General features: G+C 53.0%; 3 protein-coding genes across 3 annotated transcripts; all 3 read right to left on the bottom strand.

The window, feature by feature from the left end:
• Positions 1-4,000: 4,000 nt before the first annotated feature.
• On the bottom strand, positions 4,001-4,476 carry M406DRAFT_356926 (uncharacterized protein; the record flags this gene model as incomplete). Its single annotated transcript, XM_040923556.1, has 1 exon — positions 4,001-4,476. A coding segment is annotated over exon 1 (432 nt), but the record flags the coding sequence as incomplete, so codon positions are not given.
• Positions 4,477-7,647: 3,171 nt separating this feature from the next.
• Positions 7,648-9,722, bottom strand: M406DRAFT_346983 (uncharacterized protein). The gene is made up of 5 exons (XM_040922241.1): positions 9,518-9,722; positions 9,337-9,436; positions 9,080-9,226; positions 8,305-9,008; positions 7,648-8,202 (listed from the first exon to the last, which is right to left on the bottom strand). Exons 1-5 carry the CDS (start codon positions 9,537-9,539, stop codon positions 8,159-8,161), a joined length of 1,017 nt encoding a protein of 338 aa, XP_040774040.1. The 5' UTR covers positions 9,540-9,722; the 3' UTR covers positions 7,648-8,158.
• Positions 9,723-10,729: 1,007 nt separating this feature from the next.
• CWC-1 (uncharacterized protein) lies at positions 10,730-14,717 on the bottom strand (the record flags this gene model as incomplete). The annotated part of the gene is made up of 5 exons (XM_040926042.1): positions 10,730-11,280; positions 11,410-13,484; positions 13,554-13,982; positions 14,048-14,223; positions 14,315-14,717. The coding sequence occupies 5 exons, from the start codon at positions 14,715-14,717 to the stop codon at positions 11,073-11,075; spliced, it is 3,291 nt and encodes a 1,096-aa protein (XP_040774039.1). The 3' UTR covers positions 10,730-11,072.
• Positions 14,718-16,004: the final 1,287 nt, after the last annotated feature.

Here is a 16,004-nt window from a genome sequence, read left to right as displayed (position 1 = left end):
GGAACCTTCTTTGTCAGCTGAACTGCAAAGAAGACCCCAGTGACGGCTGGCCCAGATGATGCGACCCATAACGCGAAAAATCAATCTTTTCCCCATGCCCCCTGTTTTTGCCTTTTTTTCACCACTCAGCATCTAGGGAATATGGCTGCCTGGAACGGAAGAAACAAATAAAAAAACGACGGGACCCGCACACATCCTCGGCCACGCTATGCACAAAAGGCGAGGGGCGACGAGGGCCGACAGCTCACGACGAGTAACTAGCATTTGAGATGGAGAATAGAAAAGGGAGAAGGGGGGGGGAGGGGGGGAGAAGTTTCTCCTCGTTGTGAAAGGCGCTTCTGAAACAACCTTGGACAAAAGTTCATGTGTATATGACATGCCTCCAGGAGCGCGGTCTCGGGATTCCTAGAAGTCGTAGAGAGAGGAAAGTTGTGATTCCAAAGTGGCAAGAAGACTTAATAATAAAAAGACCACACACCGTTGCGCCACTTTTGGTTTCTCACTTGCAGCAGTTGCAATCCCTCCGCGCTGACGGCCCACCTTACTGAGCAAGGAAAGGGGTTGTCTGTATTCTTGTCCCATTTGTCGTCTTTTTTCCCTTTTTTTCTTCTCTCTTTTCTTTTTTCTGCTTCGAAGGATTTCTACGCCATGGCTCGGTCCGCCTTCAATCCCGCCTCCAACTTGCATAGCGAGAGTCAACCGCACAAAGTATTTATCAGGTGGTTTTTTTTAATAGTAAAGATTTATTCAAGACTAAGTACAGATACAGAAAGACGCCTTAGCCTGCCCAAGTACGCTGCCTTGCACAACCGCCACATGGAGAAGGGGGTTTTCATTTTGAAACCAACTGTGCCACTATCACGACAGTGAAACATATACAGAGTAACGGACTCATGGCTGTTCTTACTAGTACAGGGCTTTCCCCAAGACGAGATCTTCTTTTTACGCCACTGCGCAGGAGGTGTTTCGATAAAGAGATCGTCAATCAAGTAAGAACACTGGTCTGAGAATCAGGGACACCCTGCTATCTGACAAACAATCGCTCTGTCATTCTCTCTCTGTCTCTCTCTCTCTCTCTCGCCAGAGCCATGACAGATCCAGAGCGGACAACGCTTCCAGGCAACTCCCACCAGGACCAGACTTGTCCTCGAAATACTATTCATAATCTAGCCCTGCAGCCGCCTGCAACCCTTCCTCGGCAGTGCACGCTGCCTCTCTTCTGCTCTTACACCACGGAAGAGTCAGCAAATGTGATAGGCAAATGCTCCTACCATCTTACTACTTCTAGGGGCCACATCCTTCATGACGCCAGCGATGCGCCCTTGAGGAGGCACATCACGGAGGAGGGTCCAAAGAAGGGACTTTGGTTGGGGGGTGGCGGCGATCAACAACCACAAGGCTTGTGCCGGTTCTATCAGCTTTCAGGGCATTTTCTTTCTTCACAGCCTTGCCTTCTCTCAAAACAAATTTTTTTTCTATTCTTGGAGGAAGCAAAGACCATACGAGCCACGAATGTTTCGTTGTCGTCGGAGTTTTTCTCCCGTGCTTTCTCTCATTCTCCTAGTAAAATAACTGGCCGTGAATCCAAACCGACCCGGGGGGGGGGGGAGCCCATGCAGCATTTCCGAGGCACCATCGGCTTACCAACGGTGTGCTCCTGGCTTTGCTTTTGCTTTCCTTTTTTTTCTTTCTTCTTGGTCTTCTCTTTTCATCTCGTTTCAAAAAACCGTTCTCAGGTCAAGCCTTGTTTCTCGGGGTTCATCTATCTACTATCTCTTGGCGGACAGGGCCTCAGACTGCTTAGCTGCTGCAGTGTAGCCCCAAACGCACCAGCCAAGCCCACCCAAACCAAAAAAGATCGACGCAGGCACCGAGATTCTGGCGACGTTGATTCGCGGTGACCCACTACAGGGTTACACGTGTGACCTGCGTGGTGGCCAGGCGGTATGGTAACATCAATGGTAAAAGAGGCGAGGGGGTTAGTACCATAGTATACATATTTTGTTTGTGTTGTGTAGTGGTAAAGTCCCGTGTCAAAGTAACTATTTCAGGTGTGACTTGGTTTTGGTTGAGTGGCTTTTGATGCGAGTTCAGCTCCTCGTCAGCTGTTTGAAAGCTGAACAACCACCTCCTCCCCCCCCGCCCCCCAATTTATACAACGTCTTGTTGCGTGTAAAAAGAAACTTTTAAGCTCGTCCGTCCCGTTTTTCCCGCATGGCATGAAGCAGGCCCCTGCCGATGCGACCGCGGAGCGGGAAAGACTTGCAGCCGCAGCCCTCAGGCGACTAATTAAGCAGCAGGGCCCTACGAGCCACTCGTCTTCGAGACCAAACTGTAATTTTTGTATTGAAGAAGAGGAGTGGACACACGCCATAGTACCATGCAGTAGGTAATACGTTTCTCTCTCCACCTCCTCATGCAGGAGAGCAGCGTGACGCCGTGGCGTGAACCCCGGGGGGTTTTCTATGACTTCTCCCAAAACCACGTTTCACAATCAGCCATAGATAGTCGCAGAAACCTCTCTCCCTACTGCAGGGTGCTCACTGAATGCCTATCAACGCCGCCTATTGCCCTATTTGCCCTGTTTTTGCCTGCCATGCCCTGATTTACAATCCCCCTGTCCCCAAAGAACCATGATGAGGTTGTGTCAGACCAGCAGTATGACATGCCCTAACACACCGCATTGCATACTTTGCAACCTCATTATTCCTCACGAAATAGTGGACCTAAGCGACCACTCATCCTTCTGTCACTGTGCGTACCATTGTACAATAGTATGTACGTCCGTGCGTGTGTGTGTGCGTGCGCGCCGCTACCGCCGCCGCCGCATATGCCTCTGGGGGGCCAAAGGAGCTTGGGTTTGCCTTATACGGTGGTGATCCTTTCTTCGAGCCCTTACAGACCGTTCCCCAAGGGCCCACCTCTGTTTTCATCTGACTATACTGTGGTATGTCTCTTAAAACATTCCTCGATCTGATCCATCTGTTCCTGTCGCGCTAGCCTGTGGAGGCTCCCTTATCCCCCCTCCCTTTTTTTCCTTCTCTTTCTTCCTTTTATTATTATTATTATTATTATTCCTTTTGTTTGTTCATAACATTCCTCTGGGTAATATTCCTCTGGAAAAAAAAGTCGTGCTAAATGACGGCGGTTTTGTTCATGCATGGCTGCGGCGTTGAGCTAGTGGAACAATAATTTCGTTGCCTGTGCCGCCTTGTGCTGCTTGTAGCATGCTCTCAGTGATAAGTCCCGACATGGCTAATAGTACGTTATGCTACACGCACGTCTCCCCCCACATAGGCCAGGGACAAGGGGGTCTACGACCGCATCTTTTTTTTCCTGCTGTGTTGTCTTTCATCCCCTTCATCTTAGTAGGAGCCCCAGATAGATCCACTGTAAAGGGTAAATTTGGGACGCGAATTCCGAGAGAATGGAGGCGGCAGCAACGGTGTTCGGGGTTTGATGATGATGAAACCTTGTGTAGTCCCGCCCCCTCATTTGCGAGGGGGGGAGAAGACGAGATGTTGATTTATTCATTAAAAAAGTAAGAAATATTGGTCTGAAGGGTTTGGGCATCTTCGACCCTTGGATATATCCGCACTGCCCACAAAAGACAAAACAATGAGAGGAACGTAAAAAGGTTTACACCCACGTACAAGCAATGTGTGCTCTGCTGCCATTCCCTAAACTCCTCTTGACTCCTGCTGAAAGATGACATCTGTTTTCTGGATTTGTACACAACAGGTAGAAGCTGCTAATGCCATGTTTCCCACACACCCGCGAGGCACCTCATAATTCGTAACTTGGAAAAAAAGCTCCCGGGACGCATTAGGCCTAAGCATACCTTGCGGCGCCACGTCCGAACCAGAGCTCATCCGACCGTGTAGACAGCGTTCTGCTGAGCTGGGTAGTAGGGACACTGAAGGTCGAGATGGGTGAGACCATCATGTTGTTGCTGCTGTTATTGTTGTTGTAGCTGGCACCGATCGAGCCCTCGGGCGAGACGACCGACGTAGTCTCCGGGGTCGGGTATGTGAAGCGCTTGTTGCTGTCATCTCCAGGGCCTGCTGCGGGCAATAGTGCCCCAACCCAGCCAAGTGCCATCTGCTCCTCCATCTGCTGGCGAGTTGCCGGCGGCGGCGTCACCGCTGTCAGGTGCTTCCGCTCGCCTTGGTTCCACCATTGGTTCTCGAAGCCGTTGTCGACCGTCATCATCGCATGGCCGAGGGCCTCGAGCTCGTGCCGACGGGCTGGATCGTCACCTTGGGGGGGAGACTCGACTATGGGTCTGCGTTGCTGCTCAGGGGTCCGTGGTCGCCGACTGGAGTGCTCCGGGGAGGGCTTTGGGGAAGCAGCAGAGGAGGGCCGCAGATAAGGGTCAGGTTCCAGAAAGGGCTCAAAACCCATTGGAAACTGCCAAGTGCCGTCCCATGGCATGTCATCCTCTCCCAGTCGAAACCGTGACGGCACTTCAGGCAGGTCCTTCCAGACATCGGAATTTGTTCTGGCCTGAGGTCCAGCGCGATGTGCTGTCGACGGCTGTCCAGTCGCTGCTTCATCCAAGTAGCGTGCACTTACAACATCCCAGTTGTTGTCGCTCAGTGGCGGTGGTGCCGAATTTCCTCGCTGGTGTCGGTCGGCAGGCGAGGCCGCCCTCTCTGCGCGAGATTGTCGACGCTCCTCAGGAGGAAATGGTCCAAGCGGTGGTGGTTCAGGAATGGCTTCTATGTGCCTTGGCTCGCTCCGCTCATGGAAGTATGGCGCCGGCAGCAGGTAACTTGTGTCATAACTCGGTATTCCTCGGAACTCAGTGTACTGCTGGGTTCGGCGTGAGGGGGCCTGTTCCCGGGGTGCGTAATGCAGGTTATAATGTGGTGCATCGCCCCCTTGAGATTGTTGTACAGATGGTGGTGGTGCAGCGACGAGATAATTTGTCGTGGGGGCAGGTACAGTCCTGGGAAAACCAGAGTGTCTTTCTCGCAGGGCACGAGATTTGAATTCGATGCCGTGTGTTCGAGGCGAGTGCTGGCCCGACCAAGACACTCCAAATTCGACCTTGACAAAGACCTGAGGTCTCTGTAGACTTTGGGCGCTCGGCCTCATCAAAGGATTATCCATGTTTGGTACGGAGGTTGTCTGCCAAAAGGTGACCATGGCGGACAGTCGAGAGGAGATATAGGTTTTAGGGCAAAGGTGTCAGATGTAGGCTCAGTCAGATTCGGTTGGTCCCACACACACACTCGGCCAAGCGCCGGGGATCTTTGGGAATGCAAGGAGGAGGCAGTGAGATCTGGGGCCGGGACTAGAATGTGGCCAAAATTCTTTTTAGGCCCTGACGTAGGGTTGTGTCCTGTGAGATGTTGCAAAGAAAGGTGGTAACCAGTTGCTAGCTCATGCGGTTGGACACAAGTTTGATGCGGCAACCTTTTTGTTTTTCCCAGGTCCGGGATGTGACCTGCGACGAGTATTTGAAGTGCTGCTGTGTGTGCCTGAACTGCCCCTGGTGGAGACCTTGTTGCCAATATAAGCTTGCTCAAGAAGCAGCAGTCGAATGAACGACAGGACCCCCCTTCTCGAGCTCGAATTGACGGGCGGGTCTGCGGGAGGTACCAAGAATCTGGCACTCTGGAGGTGGCACTAAAGGAACGCCCAAGGGTAGGAACCGAGTATAGCTCGCAAGTGGCTGGCGGGCTGTCAAGATGGTCGTTGTAGATGGCCGCAAGACAGGTGTTCGTCCAGCGGCCAGAGTGGGGTGAGTCAAGTGGTCTCGGGCGACTTAGACGAGGTAACGTAGATTTCAAGATGGGCAAAATGATGGCCCTGGTCGTTGAACGTGGGGAATGAGGTTGTTGACCCAAGAAGTGGTGCTTGGGGTCTGCAGAGAACGAACAGAAGCAGTAAGTGACTGGAATCCTTTGCTGGCTGGGGTCGTCAACAGGCGAGTCGGTTTCTATCCCGGGGTGGGGACCCGATCCAGGATGAAATTGATACTGTGGTAGGACTAGTAGCTGCCTCGATGAACAGGACTAGTTCCAGGCCAGAAGATGGCTCTGTCGTCGTCGTCGTCGTCGTCGTCGTCGTCGTTGTTTGTATTGCACAAAGCCGTTTCCAATGGTCTGTGTGGACCGACCGTGGTGGTCTGCTTGAAACCCGCTTTTTCTGGCAGAACCAGTCGAGTTGCAGGCGCACCGAAAGAAGAACGAAACAATTCAACGTGTCACGTCGTCCACCTCGGGGGCCTGTGTGCACCGAATGGGGACCGCCGGCTGTGGGGCTTTGTTCCTTCACGACGTTGTGATGAGCTGGTGAACTGGTTGACTAGGGGACAGTGCTGTTCGCAAGTCGGCAGGTCCAACACTGTAGGGTTTAGGACTGGCAGCCCCCCGCTCCTGGCCGCGAAAGGTGTGGCGACAGGAGAGACAGACGATAGAAGGGGAGATTAATGGAAATTATGTCTGCCAGCTGGAGCACATGCTTTTGATGGCCGATAAACGCCTGCCTGCTTGCTCGAACAACAAACAGCCCAGGTAAGCCGAGGTGCAGTCAGATCAGATAAGGTCAGATCAGACGGGTTGAGGCGGTGACAGGAGGCTCTGCACAAAGGAAGTTCAAACAGTCCATTTATGGGGTCTTGCCCTCGCAGTTGCGCCCTGAGGGATCCAGTGGCTCACAAGACGACAAGTAAGACAATATTGGTGGTTTTGGGCCTCTCGTGTTCCTTATTCGACTCTTTGTTTGCTCGCGGCATGCCCGTTGGTACGAGGTTTCGATCGAGTTGGTGGCGCAAGTCTGGAGGACTATGTGTTACGCCGCCCTCTCCGTCTCAATTTCTTGTTACACCTCTGGGTGCGCCATAAACCAGAGCCAAAGTTGTACGGCGACAGTGCCCCTCGGCGCCTGCGGCTGTCGCACGTTCTGCAGAGATTCGTCTCGAACAAGTCACGGAGACGCCGTCCAAAGCCGATGAAGCCGATCTCGTCAATCGTGGATCCCCCCCCTGTAACCCAGAGTGCCGGATCAAGATGAAGGAGTTTCTTGTGCCGGGGTGGCTTGCAAGAGCTTGCGTGGTGAAGTGACCAGAATGAAGAGTTGCCTTGTGCTGAAGGAAGAGAAGGAAGGTGGAGATTGACGACGATAGTGTGTGCCGCTGCAGCCCTGCAATTTGAGTGCTGACCTAATAGAGACTACAGGTGGCCTGTACAGATCCGTTTACAGGGGAAAGAGGGGAGGGGAGGGGTTGCGACTAATCAGGTGACCTGCTACTGCTAAATTCCCCGTGCAGACCTTTGGTGCAGACCCCTCGCATTAGCCACAAAGAGGATGCCGCTATTTTTAGGAGACAGCTCAGGTTAGCGACCCTCACATACATATTTTTTGACATCTTCAACACAGCCACGCTGCATCAGATCTCTAATTTCCACGGCAGAACGACCCCTTCCTGAAGCTCGGAACATCGCGACTGACCTATCTCTATTGTGTGGCTGTTCGCTTACGATGGCCTCATCTCATCTCGTCGTCATCTTCGCGATGAGACTGACAGGCTTCGAGTCCTCGCGCTTCGACCAAAAACGAAATTATTCAGGCCTCTTAAGGTTCAATATACTGACCCTGCCCCTCCCCCCTCCCCTTCACTTTTTCCTTCCTTTTATAGACAAATAATAACAACAATAATAATGATAATAATAATAACAACCATACTATCACTACCACCCAACTGGGCCAACGCATGAAAAAGAGGACCATAGTATGGTCATACTCTGGCCCCGCCCTGAGGAGCAGCACACTCTTCCTTCCACGAGCCCCTTCCATCCTTCCCTTATCACGTATTCCTTGGAAGCCTCGGGCTGTACTCGGTTCCGAATATTGATACAATCCCTGTCAAGACGTGTAATCTGGCAGAGAACACGTGACGTAGAATCGGTTTGCTCTTCGACGCCAATGACGACTGAGTCCCCGAGTCCATACCTTGTTGACCTGGCTGGCGGGATCCGTGGCCAGGAAGCGATGTTCGGATCGCTTGCAACAGGCACCCAGAAAAGTTGTGTGCGCTGGCCCATTGCGAAGGCAGCTGACCACTATTCTGTTGAGAACAGATGCCGTGTGTGTCCCATCTCAGTCATGACGACACAAAACAGCTGACCTGATACTTCATAGAGGCCCCTTATTGGCAAGTTCGCTCGCTGTCGATATTCGTCCCTCCTTGAACTGGGTTGCTGGCAGTTGAATGGTCTTTTCTTTTTCCCTCAGGGCCGCCATCATCACCACCACCACCACCACCACTGGATTTCTCCTCCATCTCATGCTGACCCTCGTTCCAGAACTCCGTCGTCCCTCTTCCGTTTTTCTTGCCTAGCATTCCCTTGAGGTCGAACGGATCCACCAACGTCACCCAGAATGATCTCGTGTCCTTATACCCCGGCCCGACCACCTCCGTCACCCCATCGCGTGCTAGATATACCTTGGTGCTCTTGGGCAGGTACTTCCTCGGGTGCCTGACGTTCCAGAGAGACGCATTGCACAGCATGAGTGTCGCCTCGAACACGTAAAAGAACCACTCATAGCGCACCTCCGGCCCGAACGCGTCGGGGTTGAGCCCCGGGCCAAAGTGAAGCTCTGCCAGGCTGAAGTACTCGACAATGCGGTAGATGGTCCGGACGGCGATGAGTGCGCTGCTCGCGTAGAGGGTCCGCAGCACGCCCGTCAGCTTCGGGCTGCGGATCTTAGCTGCGTGGACGCGGCGGTGAAAAGTGACTGTCAGCGCGAGGAACAGTACGACCACGACAATCTGGATGAGCAGGGCTGCCTTGAGGAGGGCCTTGCCGATGTCCTGCTTGGATTTTGGCAGCGACTGGTTGGTCGAGTAGCTGGCGCCGTTCCCGTTCAGCGCCTCGACGACGGACGAGATGAAGGCGAAAGTCGTCAAGACGCGCCCTGGGTGGATCGGCGAGAGGTGCGGTACATAGTAGAGGATTCGGCCGAGGATCTGGTAGTTGGCCAGCTCAAACAGAGGCCTGTGACTGCTGTTAGCTGCTGCTGCTGACCTCGCCTCAGCGGGATAGGACTGCCAAGGAGGCAAGCATACGGTGCCGCGTATACCAAACACACGCTGACGATGAGCTTTACGAGGTTGCCATAATCGAACGCAGCAATCTCTCGTGTGATGAAGCCGGCGGTGAAGAGAGTTCCCGCAAAGACAAGGACGCCCGTCATGCGCCAGCACTTGTTATGGCTGCTCGTCGTACAAGAAAAAACAGAAGAGAGAAAGAAATCCGTCAGAGACTTGTGACTTCTTTCCACGTTCACGGCAACAACTAGGGTAGATTGACACCCCAGACTCACTAGGTCTGCCACAACTGCCACACCGTAGATGCGCAGAATGCTACGGCGAAGAACACGGGTGCTCCTTTGTTCGGCGCATAGAACCAGAGGCTCCCCGGCACTGGTGTTTGATTCTGTCAGTGTCATCCTTCCACGATGATGTATTTCGGTGGGATTAGGAGTTTAAATGAATGTCGCCTACCGTACTGGCCGTTCTCGCTCATATTCTTCTTTCTCCCCGAGTATATATGGTGTGAGCCCTGCCACAGTATCACTTCAACCTTATCCCTCCTGTGGAACTGTAGCTCATGATTCAAGTAGACACGCAAATGTCTACACCGCCAACACTTGGTGCAGCCTTGCGAACACAAATCCGTTCCCCCAAATTGAACTCACTTTATATATACACACACAATCCTCCCTCTGGCCACAAGAAAAAAGACGCAACTGACACCTAGTCACAAAAGGACCAGGGACTGAGACCAATAAGTAAAATAGCTCAATCTTGGCCATCATCACAGGGCAACATAAGCCCCAACCCTGCCTAACCAATCACACACTACACTACTCCCCTTTCCCCCAAAACCATGGCGCCACTGGCGTCGATATGCCATCTCCAAAGACCAACCTTGCCCAAAAGAACACATCGAGCTGTTGAACGGCCTCGCAATAACATTCAGGATAAGGAGGGGGAGGGGGGTAGGACCTGTAGACTTTTGCTGCCATCAGACTTCAGCTCTTCACCCGTGCTGGGGTTTGGTTGAATCCTCAGCCCGACAGGTAGTCAGGCAGGCCAGCTGTAGTGGACGGTATTTCTCGTTTTTACACGAAACCGGCCGGGCGGGTTTTTGATCGAGGCTGGCTGGCGAGCTAAGTACACCTCTCAGGACGCAGACTCTCTTCTCTTTTGTCATTAGGCTGCCATCGACGGCCGTGGGAACTCGCTACAAAAGTTGCGATGCGATGAAGCAGGCTCCCGGGGGTGAGCGTCTAGTTTACGGCTGAACCTCTCCCTCCGGCTGGGCAACTGCCAAGATCATGTAGGGCTGTAAGACGGGCAGATGTCCCGCCGCAGTAACGCATATTTTTCATCAGGGACAAAAAATCGTGTGTGGATGTAGATGGGAGGGAGTAGGAGTTTGAACCGTCGATGATTGAGCCATATGTTGTCCAGCTGATTGCTTGCGGACGTACTTGGAGATGCAGTCAATATGTTCCCAGACAAGCGTGCGTCTGAGATGTGTATGCTTGGAGAGAGGTTCGAAGCACATGACTAAGACATGTTGTGCTTCTTCTCATTCATCTTCCTTTATTATGCTCACCTGCTGAATATAAATCCAGCCGAGAAAGAAATTGTAGACGTTGTCAGACGGTTGATGGGTGGGACAGTTCATGAGTGATCAGAAGGTAAAAAGGCTGATAAGATAATGGTTGGATTGGTATCTCGCAGGGCTCTAACTACCGCCTGTCTGCCTTTCTGGTAGACCTCGACACTGGTCGCTGAACTGCTCATTCATCGTTATACGAGAAACAACTAAAAAGTAAAAACATCTGGACCTGTTGTTGTGCTTTTTTCAACTCAGTGCTCTCTGGGTGCTCATGACGCCAGAGGTCGTACTGCAGTCTTCTATCCGTTAATCCTTCCGAGTTGCATCACCTAACATCCAATTCGAAATATCAAGGGCTAGTGGCGACAATGGCAACGTTCTCAGCCTCGGGGGTGGTAGACAGATGCTTGCAAATGGCGACTCCGATCTCTAGTTGAAGTAGCTCATAATGACTTGCTGTGCATCAGCCGGGTACTGCTGAAGGAGAGGCGTTGGATCGGTATTTGTAGCCTGTAGGAGCAGCTTCACCGCCGTACAAACGCGCTGGGCGGTTTGTGTTGTCAGGGTCTGAGCCTCGAGGGCCTTTGCCACATGGTCGAAGATCTGATCTGGCCGTTGCCCGACAGCAGGGTGTTGCCTGTGAGTGAAAGGGTTTATTAGTGTGTTGCACGATTTACAGGTATAGAGAGAGGCAGGTTTATCGTATGTATCCATGTGAAGCACACAGCGCACGCTGTGTGTTCTGAGGACACAGATTGCAACTTACTTTGTGATCAGTTCGGCCAGGTATGCATAAGCATAAGGCGCAGCTTCGTCATCATTTGTCACAGGGAGTGAGTTGACCCACTGGCCGATGACCTCGTCCTGGTTGGCCACAGCACTTGCGTTGAAGTGCAGGATCTTGGCGAGCGCAGCACATGCATTCTCAGTTGCGTACACGTTGTCATCACTGCGCGCATCGGGGACCTGGGTTGCCTGCAATAACGCCGAGACTGAGCCGCCGAGGAACTGAGCCCAGGCCTGTCCACCCTTCTGAGCCGCGACACCAATACCGTACGCGGCAGCCTGTCGAATGGCAGGGGATTGATCACGGCATCCCTCCAGAAGCGGTGTCATGATGTAGTTCGCGTAGTGAATCGACTCCGGCCCGCAGTACTCGAGGACATCGTCCATTATACAAAGTCCCCATTGGCGCTGCGCAGGGTCTTGAGTGTTGTTCAAAAAGCTCTCGTATGTCGAAATCAACCGCTCCCAGGTCCGCAGGAAGGCCGAGCCATGGTACTTGAAGATGGAGTGGAACGCCTTGTTCATATCTCCCAGGAGTGTTTGGTCGTCCTCAATTGCCATGAGAATCTCCTCCGCCTCGTCTTCGGCATCCTCCGGGTTTGTGCCCGCAGTCTCCTCCAACCGTTGGGCGACACGAAGCTTGTAGTCGTCGAGTGCGGACTGGACTGACTCGATGAAATGCTCCATGTGCTGAACCGAGAGGCAGTCCCTTCCTAGACACTCAACGGACTCGTAGAAGCATTGGTACATCTCAGCCAGCGTGTCTATGGACGGTTCGGCCGAAAGAACCTCTAGGAGCTTGTCGGCTGTGCCGTTCCAGAGGCTACCAAGCTCAATTGACGGGTTGCCATAGGCTTTCTTGTATGAGTTGAGCAGCTGGGGCACGAGCTTGGCAGACATGAACCTGACAGGGTCGTGGAAGAAGAAGGCGAGACCAGGCAGGGCAACCTTCTCCATAACCTCGGCCACGTAAGGGGCGAAATTACCCTCAAGAACTTGTGCATACACGACGAGAAGCTCGATCGCCATGTTCTTGTCGTCCATAGTGCTTGTCTTGATGCCAATCATTTTGCCCTTGACGGGGACAAGCTCCCATCCTTCCTCGTTCTGAAGAGCCTCGACCTGGTCGTCATCGTCGAGGAGCTGGATATCGGCGTTGGCCTTTGCGAGCTCCAGGAGCGGTGGCATGACATTCGGCAGGAACGGAAGGAACTCGGAACCCAGTACACGGCACATGCGGCCCCAGCAGTGCATGAGGTATTGTGCCTGAGGATCATCGGGCTCCGTCACGCTGGTCTGGGTGTTGGCCAGAAGCTGGACCAGCTTCATGGCGTCTGCGCCCAGTCGTTCCTTTCCTACAGCAAGACCGATGAGAGTGGCACACTCCATGGCCTTTGCTTTGAGGAGACGGTTGTCCTTCTCGATTGGCAGCTGCAGGACGTTGAAAAGCAGCGGCATCAACGAGTCGTAGTACTTGGTGAATGCAGCTTCGGCGGCATCAGCGATCGTGGCAATCGTGGAGAGAGCCTGCTCCTGTACATATCGCTTATCGAATTGCAGCAGGCGGTACAGTGACGAAAGGAGCTCGTCGAGATACGGCTCAAGAACATTCTTCTCAGCTTCCTCGCAGAAGTTAACAAGGGCGGCAGCGGCATGGGACTTGACTCGAGGTTCCGGAGAGTCTAGAACCGGAATGATGGCCTTGAGAATGGCATCATAGTACTCCTTCTGCATCGTAGGCGCGAAATCCGTGCTCATCTGACCCAAGGCATTACAGCCTGCCCACCGGACACGGGGGTGCTGGTCCCTCAGAGCCGGCACAACCAGATCTAGGACCTGCTGCAACTCGCCGACCATCTGCTCCCGGCAGCCTTCAGAGATGGCCGATATAGCCATGAGGGCGGCATGCTTGTCTGACCAGGACTGGGACTGCATCATTCGGGGCAGCCAGTTGAAGGTAGGCTGCAGAATCGTCAGGCCGCCAAGCTTGTTGGCGAGCCGGTCCATGCACTGTTCGCCAGCAACGTGGTTCTGATCGCTCTCGTCTTGGTCAAGCTATAGCGAAAGAATTAGCACTGCTCGACAGCAAGCGGCACAAGGTGAATGAAAGGGAGGCAAGCATACATCATCAGCCTCGAGCCATTCCTGAACATCATCGTCGTCTCCGAGATCGGTCATCAGGCTGAGACACTGGGTGATCATATCGTTGGTAAAGGTCGGGTCCTTCTTGCACATGGATGGCGCGTAATCGGCAAAGGTAGCCATGAGCTCCAGCGCATTCTGACGGCATATATCGCTAAGCTCCTTATCCTGGACGACAGCGATGCTGAATTGGACCAGGCTGGGAAAGAGGGGCTTGAACATTTTGGGTGATGACTCGGCAAGATCGATCAACGCGACCAGGGCCTGGCTCAGCTCCTCCGAGTCACCCTTGTCTTTGATAGGAATCAGGATGTTGAGAACCTCAGGCAGAAGCGCGTAGTATTTTTGTTGTCTCTTCTTGCTGAGGCTTCTGAAGAAAGAGGCGAAAGCCTCCATAGCTGCCAGACGGACCTGCAAAATGATGTTAGTCCTTCCCCTCAGACCATCGGTCAATTGTGTGGGTTTTGTTGACGTACGCCGACCTCAGGGTCCTTGAAGCCCTTGGTGAAGGCTTGTGCAACAGCTTCTTCATGCTGCTTCTCAATAATGCCGGGGGTTGTGTTGAAGACTCGGAACGCGGACTCGCGCTTGCCGGAATCGTCAGCGATGCTAAGCTGGAAGAGCACGGTAAGCAGCTCAGGCCACGGTTCGTCTAGCAGCAGTAGCAGGTCAGCAGGGTGTAGTCAGGTTACAATGTTTCTCCGACCAGCCAAGAAAGAAGGCACAGGAGGCAGGAGGCGTACCAATGTCTGAGTATTGTCTTGCTACCTCAGCGACGGCATCGCTGATCTTGTTCCTAACCGATTTGTCCGCCTCGTTGACCAGGCACTCGAGCAGCTTTTGTCTTATCACAATGGCGTGCTCCTTGGCGAGGGAGACAAACATCTCCACGGGCTGGCCCTGCTCGTTCTTTCTGGTCTTGGATGCTATCCTACGGAAGATGACGGCGGCGAAGGACCGGACCTGGACCTCCTGGGACCCCGCGATGTGTTCGGCCAGTCCCATCAGCAGCACCTCAGGGCGCGTGTTCGTCCAGTTGTTGGCCAGAGCCTCCTCCGCCTGGGTGCGGATATCATTGTTGGGAGACTGGAGACCCTGAATGAGCTGACCCAGCTCAGCAGTGGTCTCTGGAGGAAGCATCGACATCTTGTTCGGAAATGTATATCGGCGAAGATGGGGGGAGAGGGGGGGGGGGAGCGTTTCGGTCGCACAACAGTCGAGGAGGGAGGGGTTCGCAGCAGGCGCCTGGTGAGTGACCAGCGCCGCGGCGCACAACGCGTCGAAAAAGGGAACGAGGGGGCTGGTTTTTGCTTGGTGGAGATAGGAGCAGAGCAGGTGGGTGCTGCTATGTGGCTTGTTACGGATGTGGTGTGTAGGCAAAAAGAGCCCCGCGCAAAGAAAGGTGGGAGGGGAGGGGTGCCGCGTTGATGCGCAACGCCTGAGAACAGCTCGTTGGAAGAATCAGATCAGGGTAAAGAAACACACCGGACGAGAGAGAAAATGGGGATTCAGTAACAAAGGAGAACAGAAGAGTTTGACACGCTCAAGAAGAGGATCAGGCCGCGGTCATGGATGTCAGCGACATTATAGAGTTACAATCAAGAAAGAAAAAAAGAGGGAAAAAAATAGACCATGGCCAAAAGTTGCCAGTCGCGGGGCCTCTTCTTAGTAGTGAGGGGAGGTCCAAGGATGCTAGTGGCAGGCCAGTGCCCTGCTTACTACACAGGGCAATAAGGCAAAGCAGGGTTGGGGCCAAGTGGGGCCCAGGTAACCCTTGCATCGCCGCCCAACTGTCACCACTTTGTACTGTTCAGTACTATGGTGGTAATGTCACTTTGTCACTGCATTCATTGACCATCCATTCAATCCTGGTTCTTGAATTCTTAAGATGCTGACTGTGACTACTGGTGCTCGTAAGTTGTACCATCTTCCTCTATATTTGTCTTTCACAATTTCCCATTTCCTAACATGGCCCCAGCCTCTCCTTGATTGGCCTACAAATCGGCCTGCTTGGTCTACCACCCTTTCTCAGCTCAGGAACATGTGTTCTTGACATGAGTCTGGACCTGCACATGACCCTGTGTATCTTCCATGATGTACCTCAAGGTAACTTACCTCATTCTGCAGAGTGGTGGGGCGTTGGCACGAAAATCTGCACCCCTGGACTGTCTGCAAATTGTTCGATGTCACTGGAGTGATTGGAGATGAGAGTCTCAAAAACGCTAGACTTCTGCAGGGCCATCTGTTGCTCATGTGAGGCGCATACAGAAAATGCAACTTGCATTATTGCATTCCTGATTCTTAGGTTGATGGACCAATTGACTATCAAGTACATACATAATATTTGTGCTGTTTTGACAGCCAGCCATCATTTCCACGCAGCCAACAACCGCATGCCCAACTTCAACCACATAATGAAGATGAGAATGGCCT

This window comes from Cryphonectria parasitica (assembly GCF_011745365.1).
Source record: "Cryphonectria parasitica EP155 unplaced genomic scaffold M406scaffold_6, whole genome shotgun sequence".
NCBI lineage: Eukaryota > Fungi > Ascomycota > Sordariomycetes > Diaporthales > Cryphonectriaceae > Cryphonectria > Cryphonectria parasitica.
Note: the sequence above shows the minus strand (reverse complement) of the source record. Positions and strands in the feature narration are given on the sequence as shown.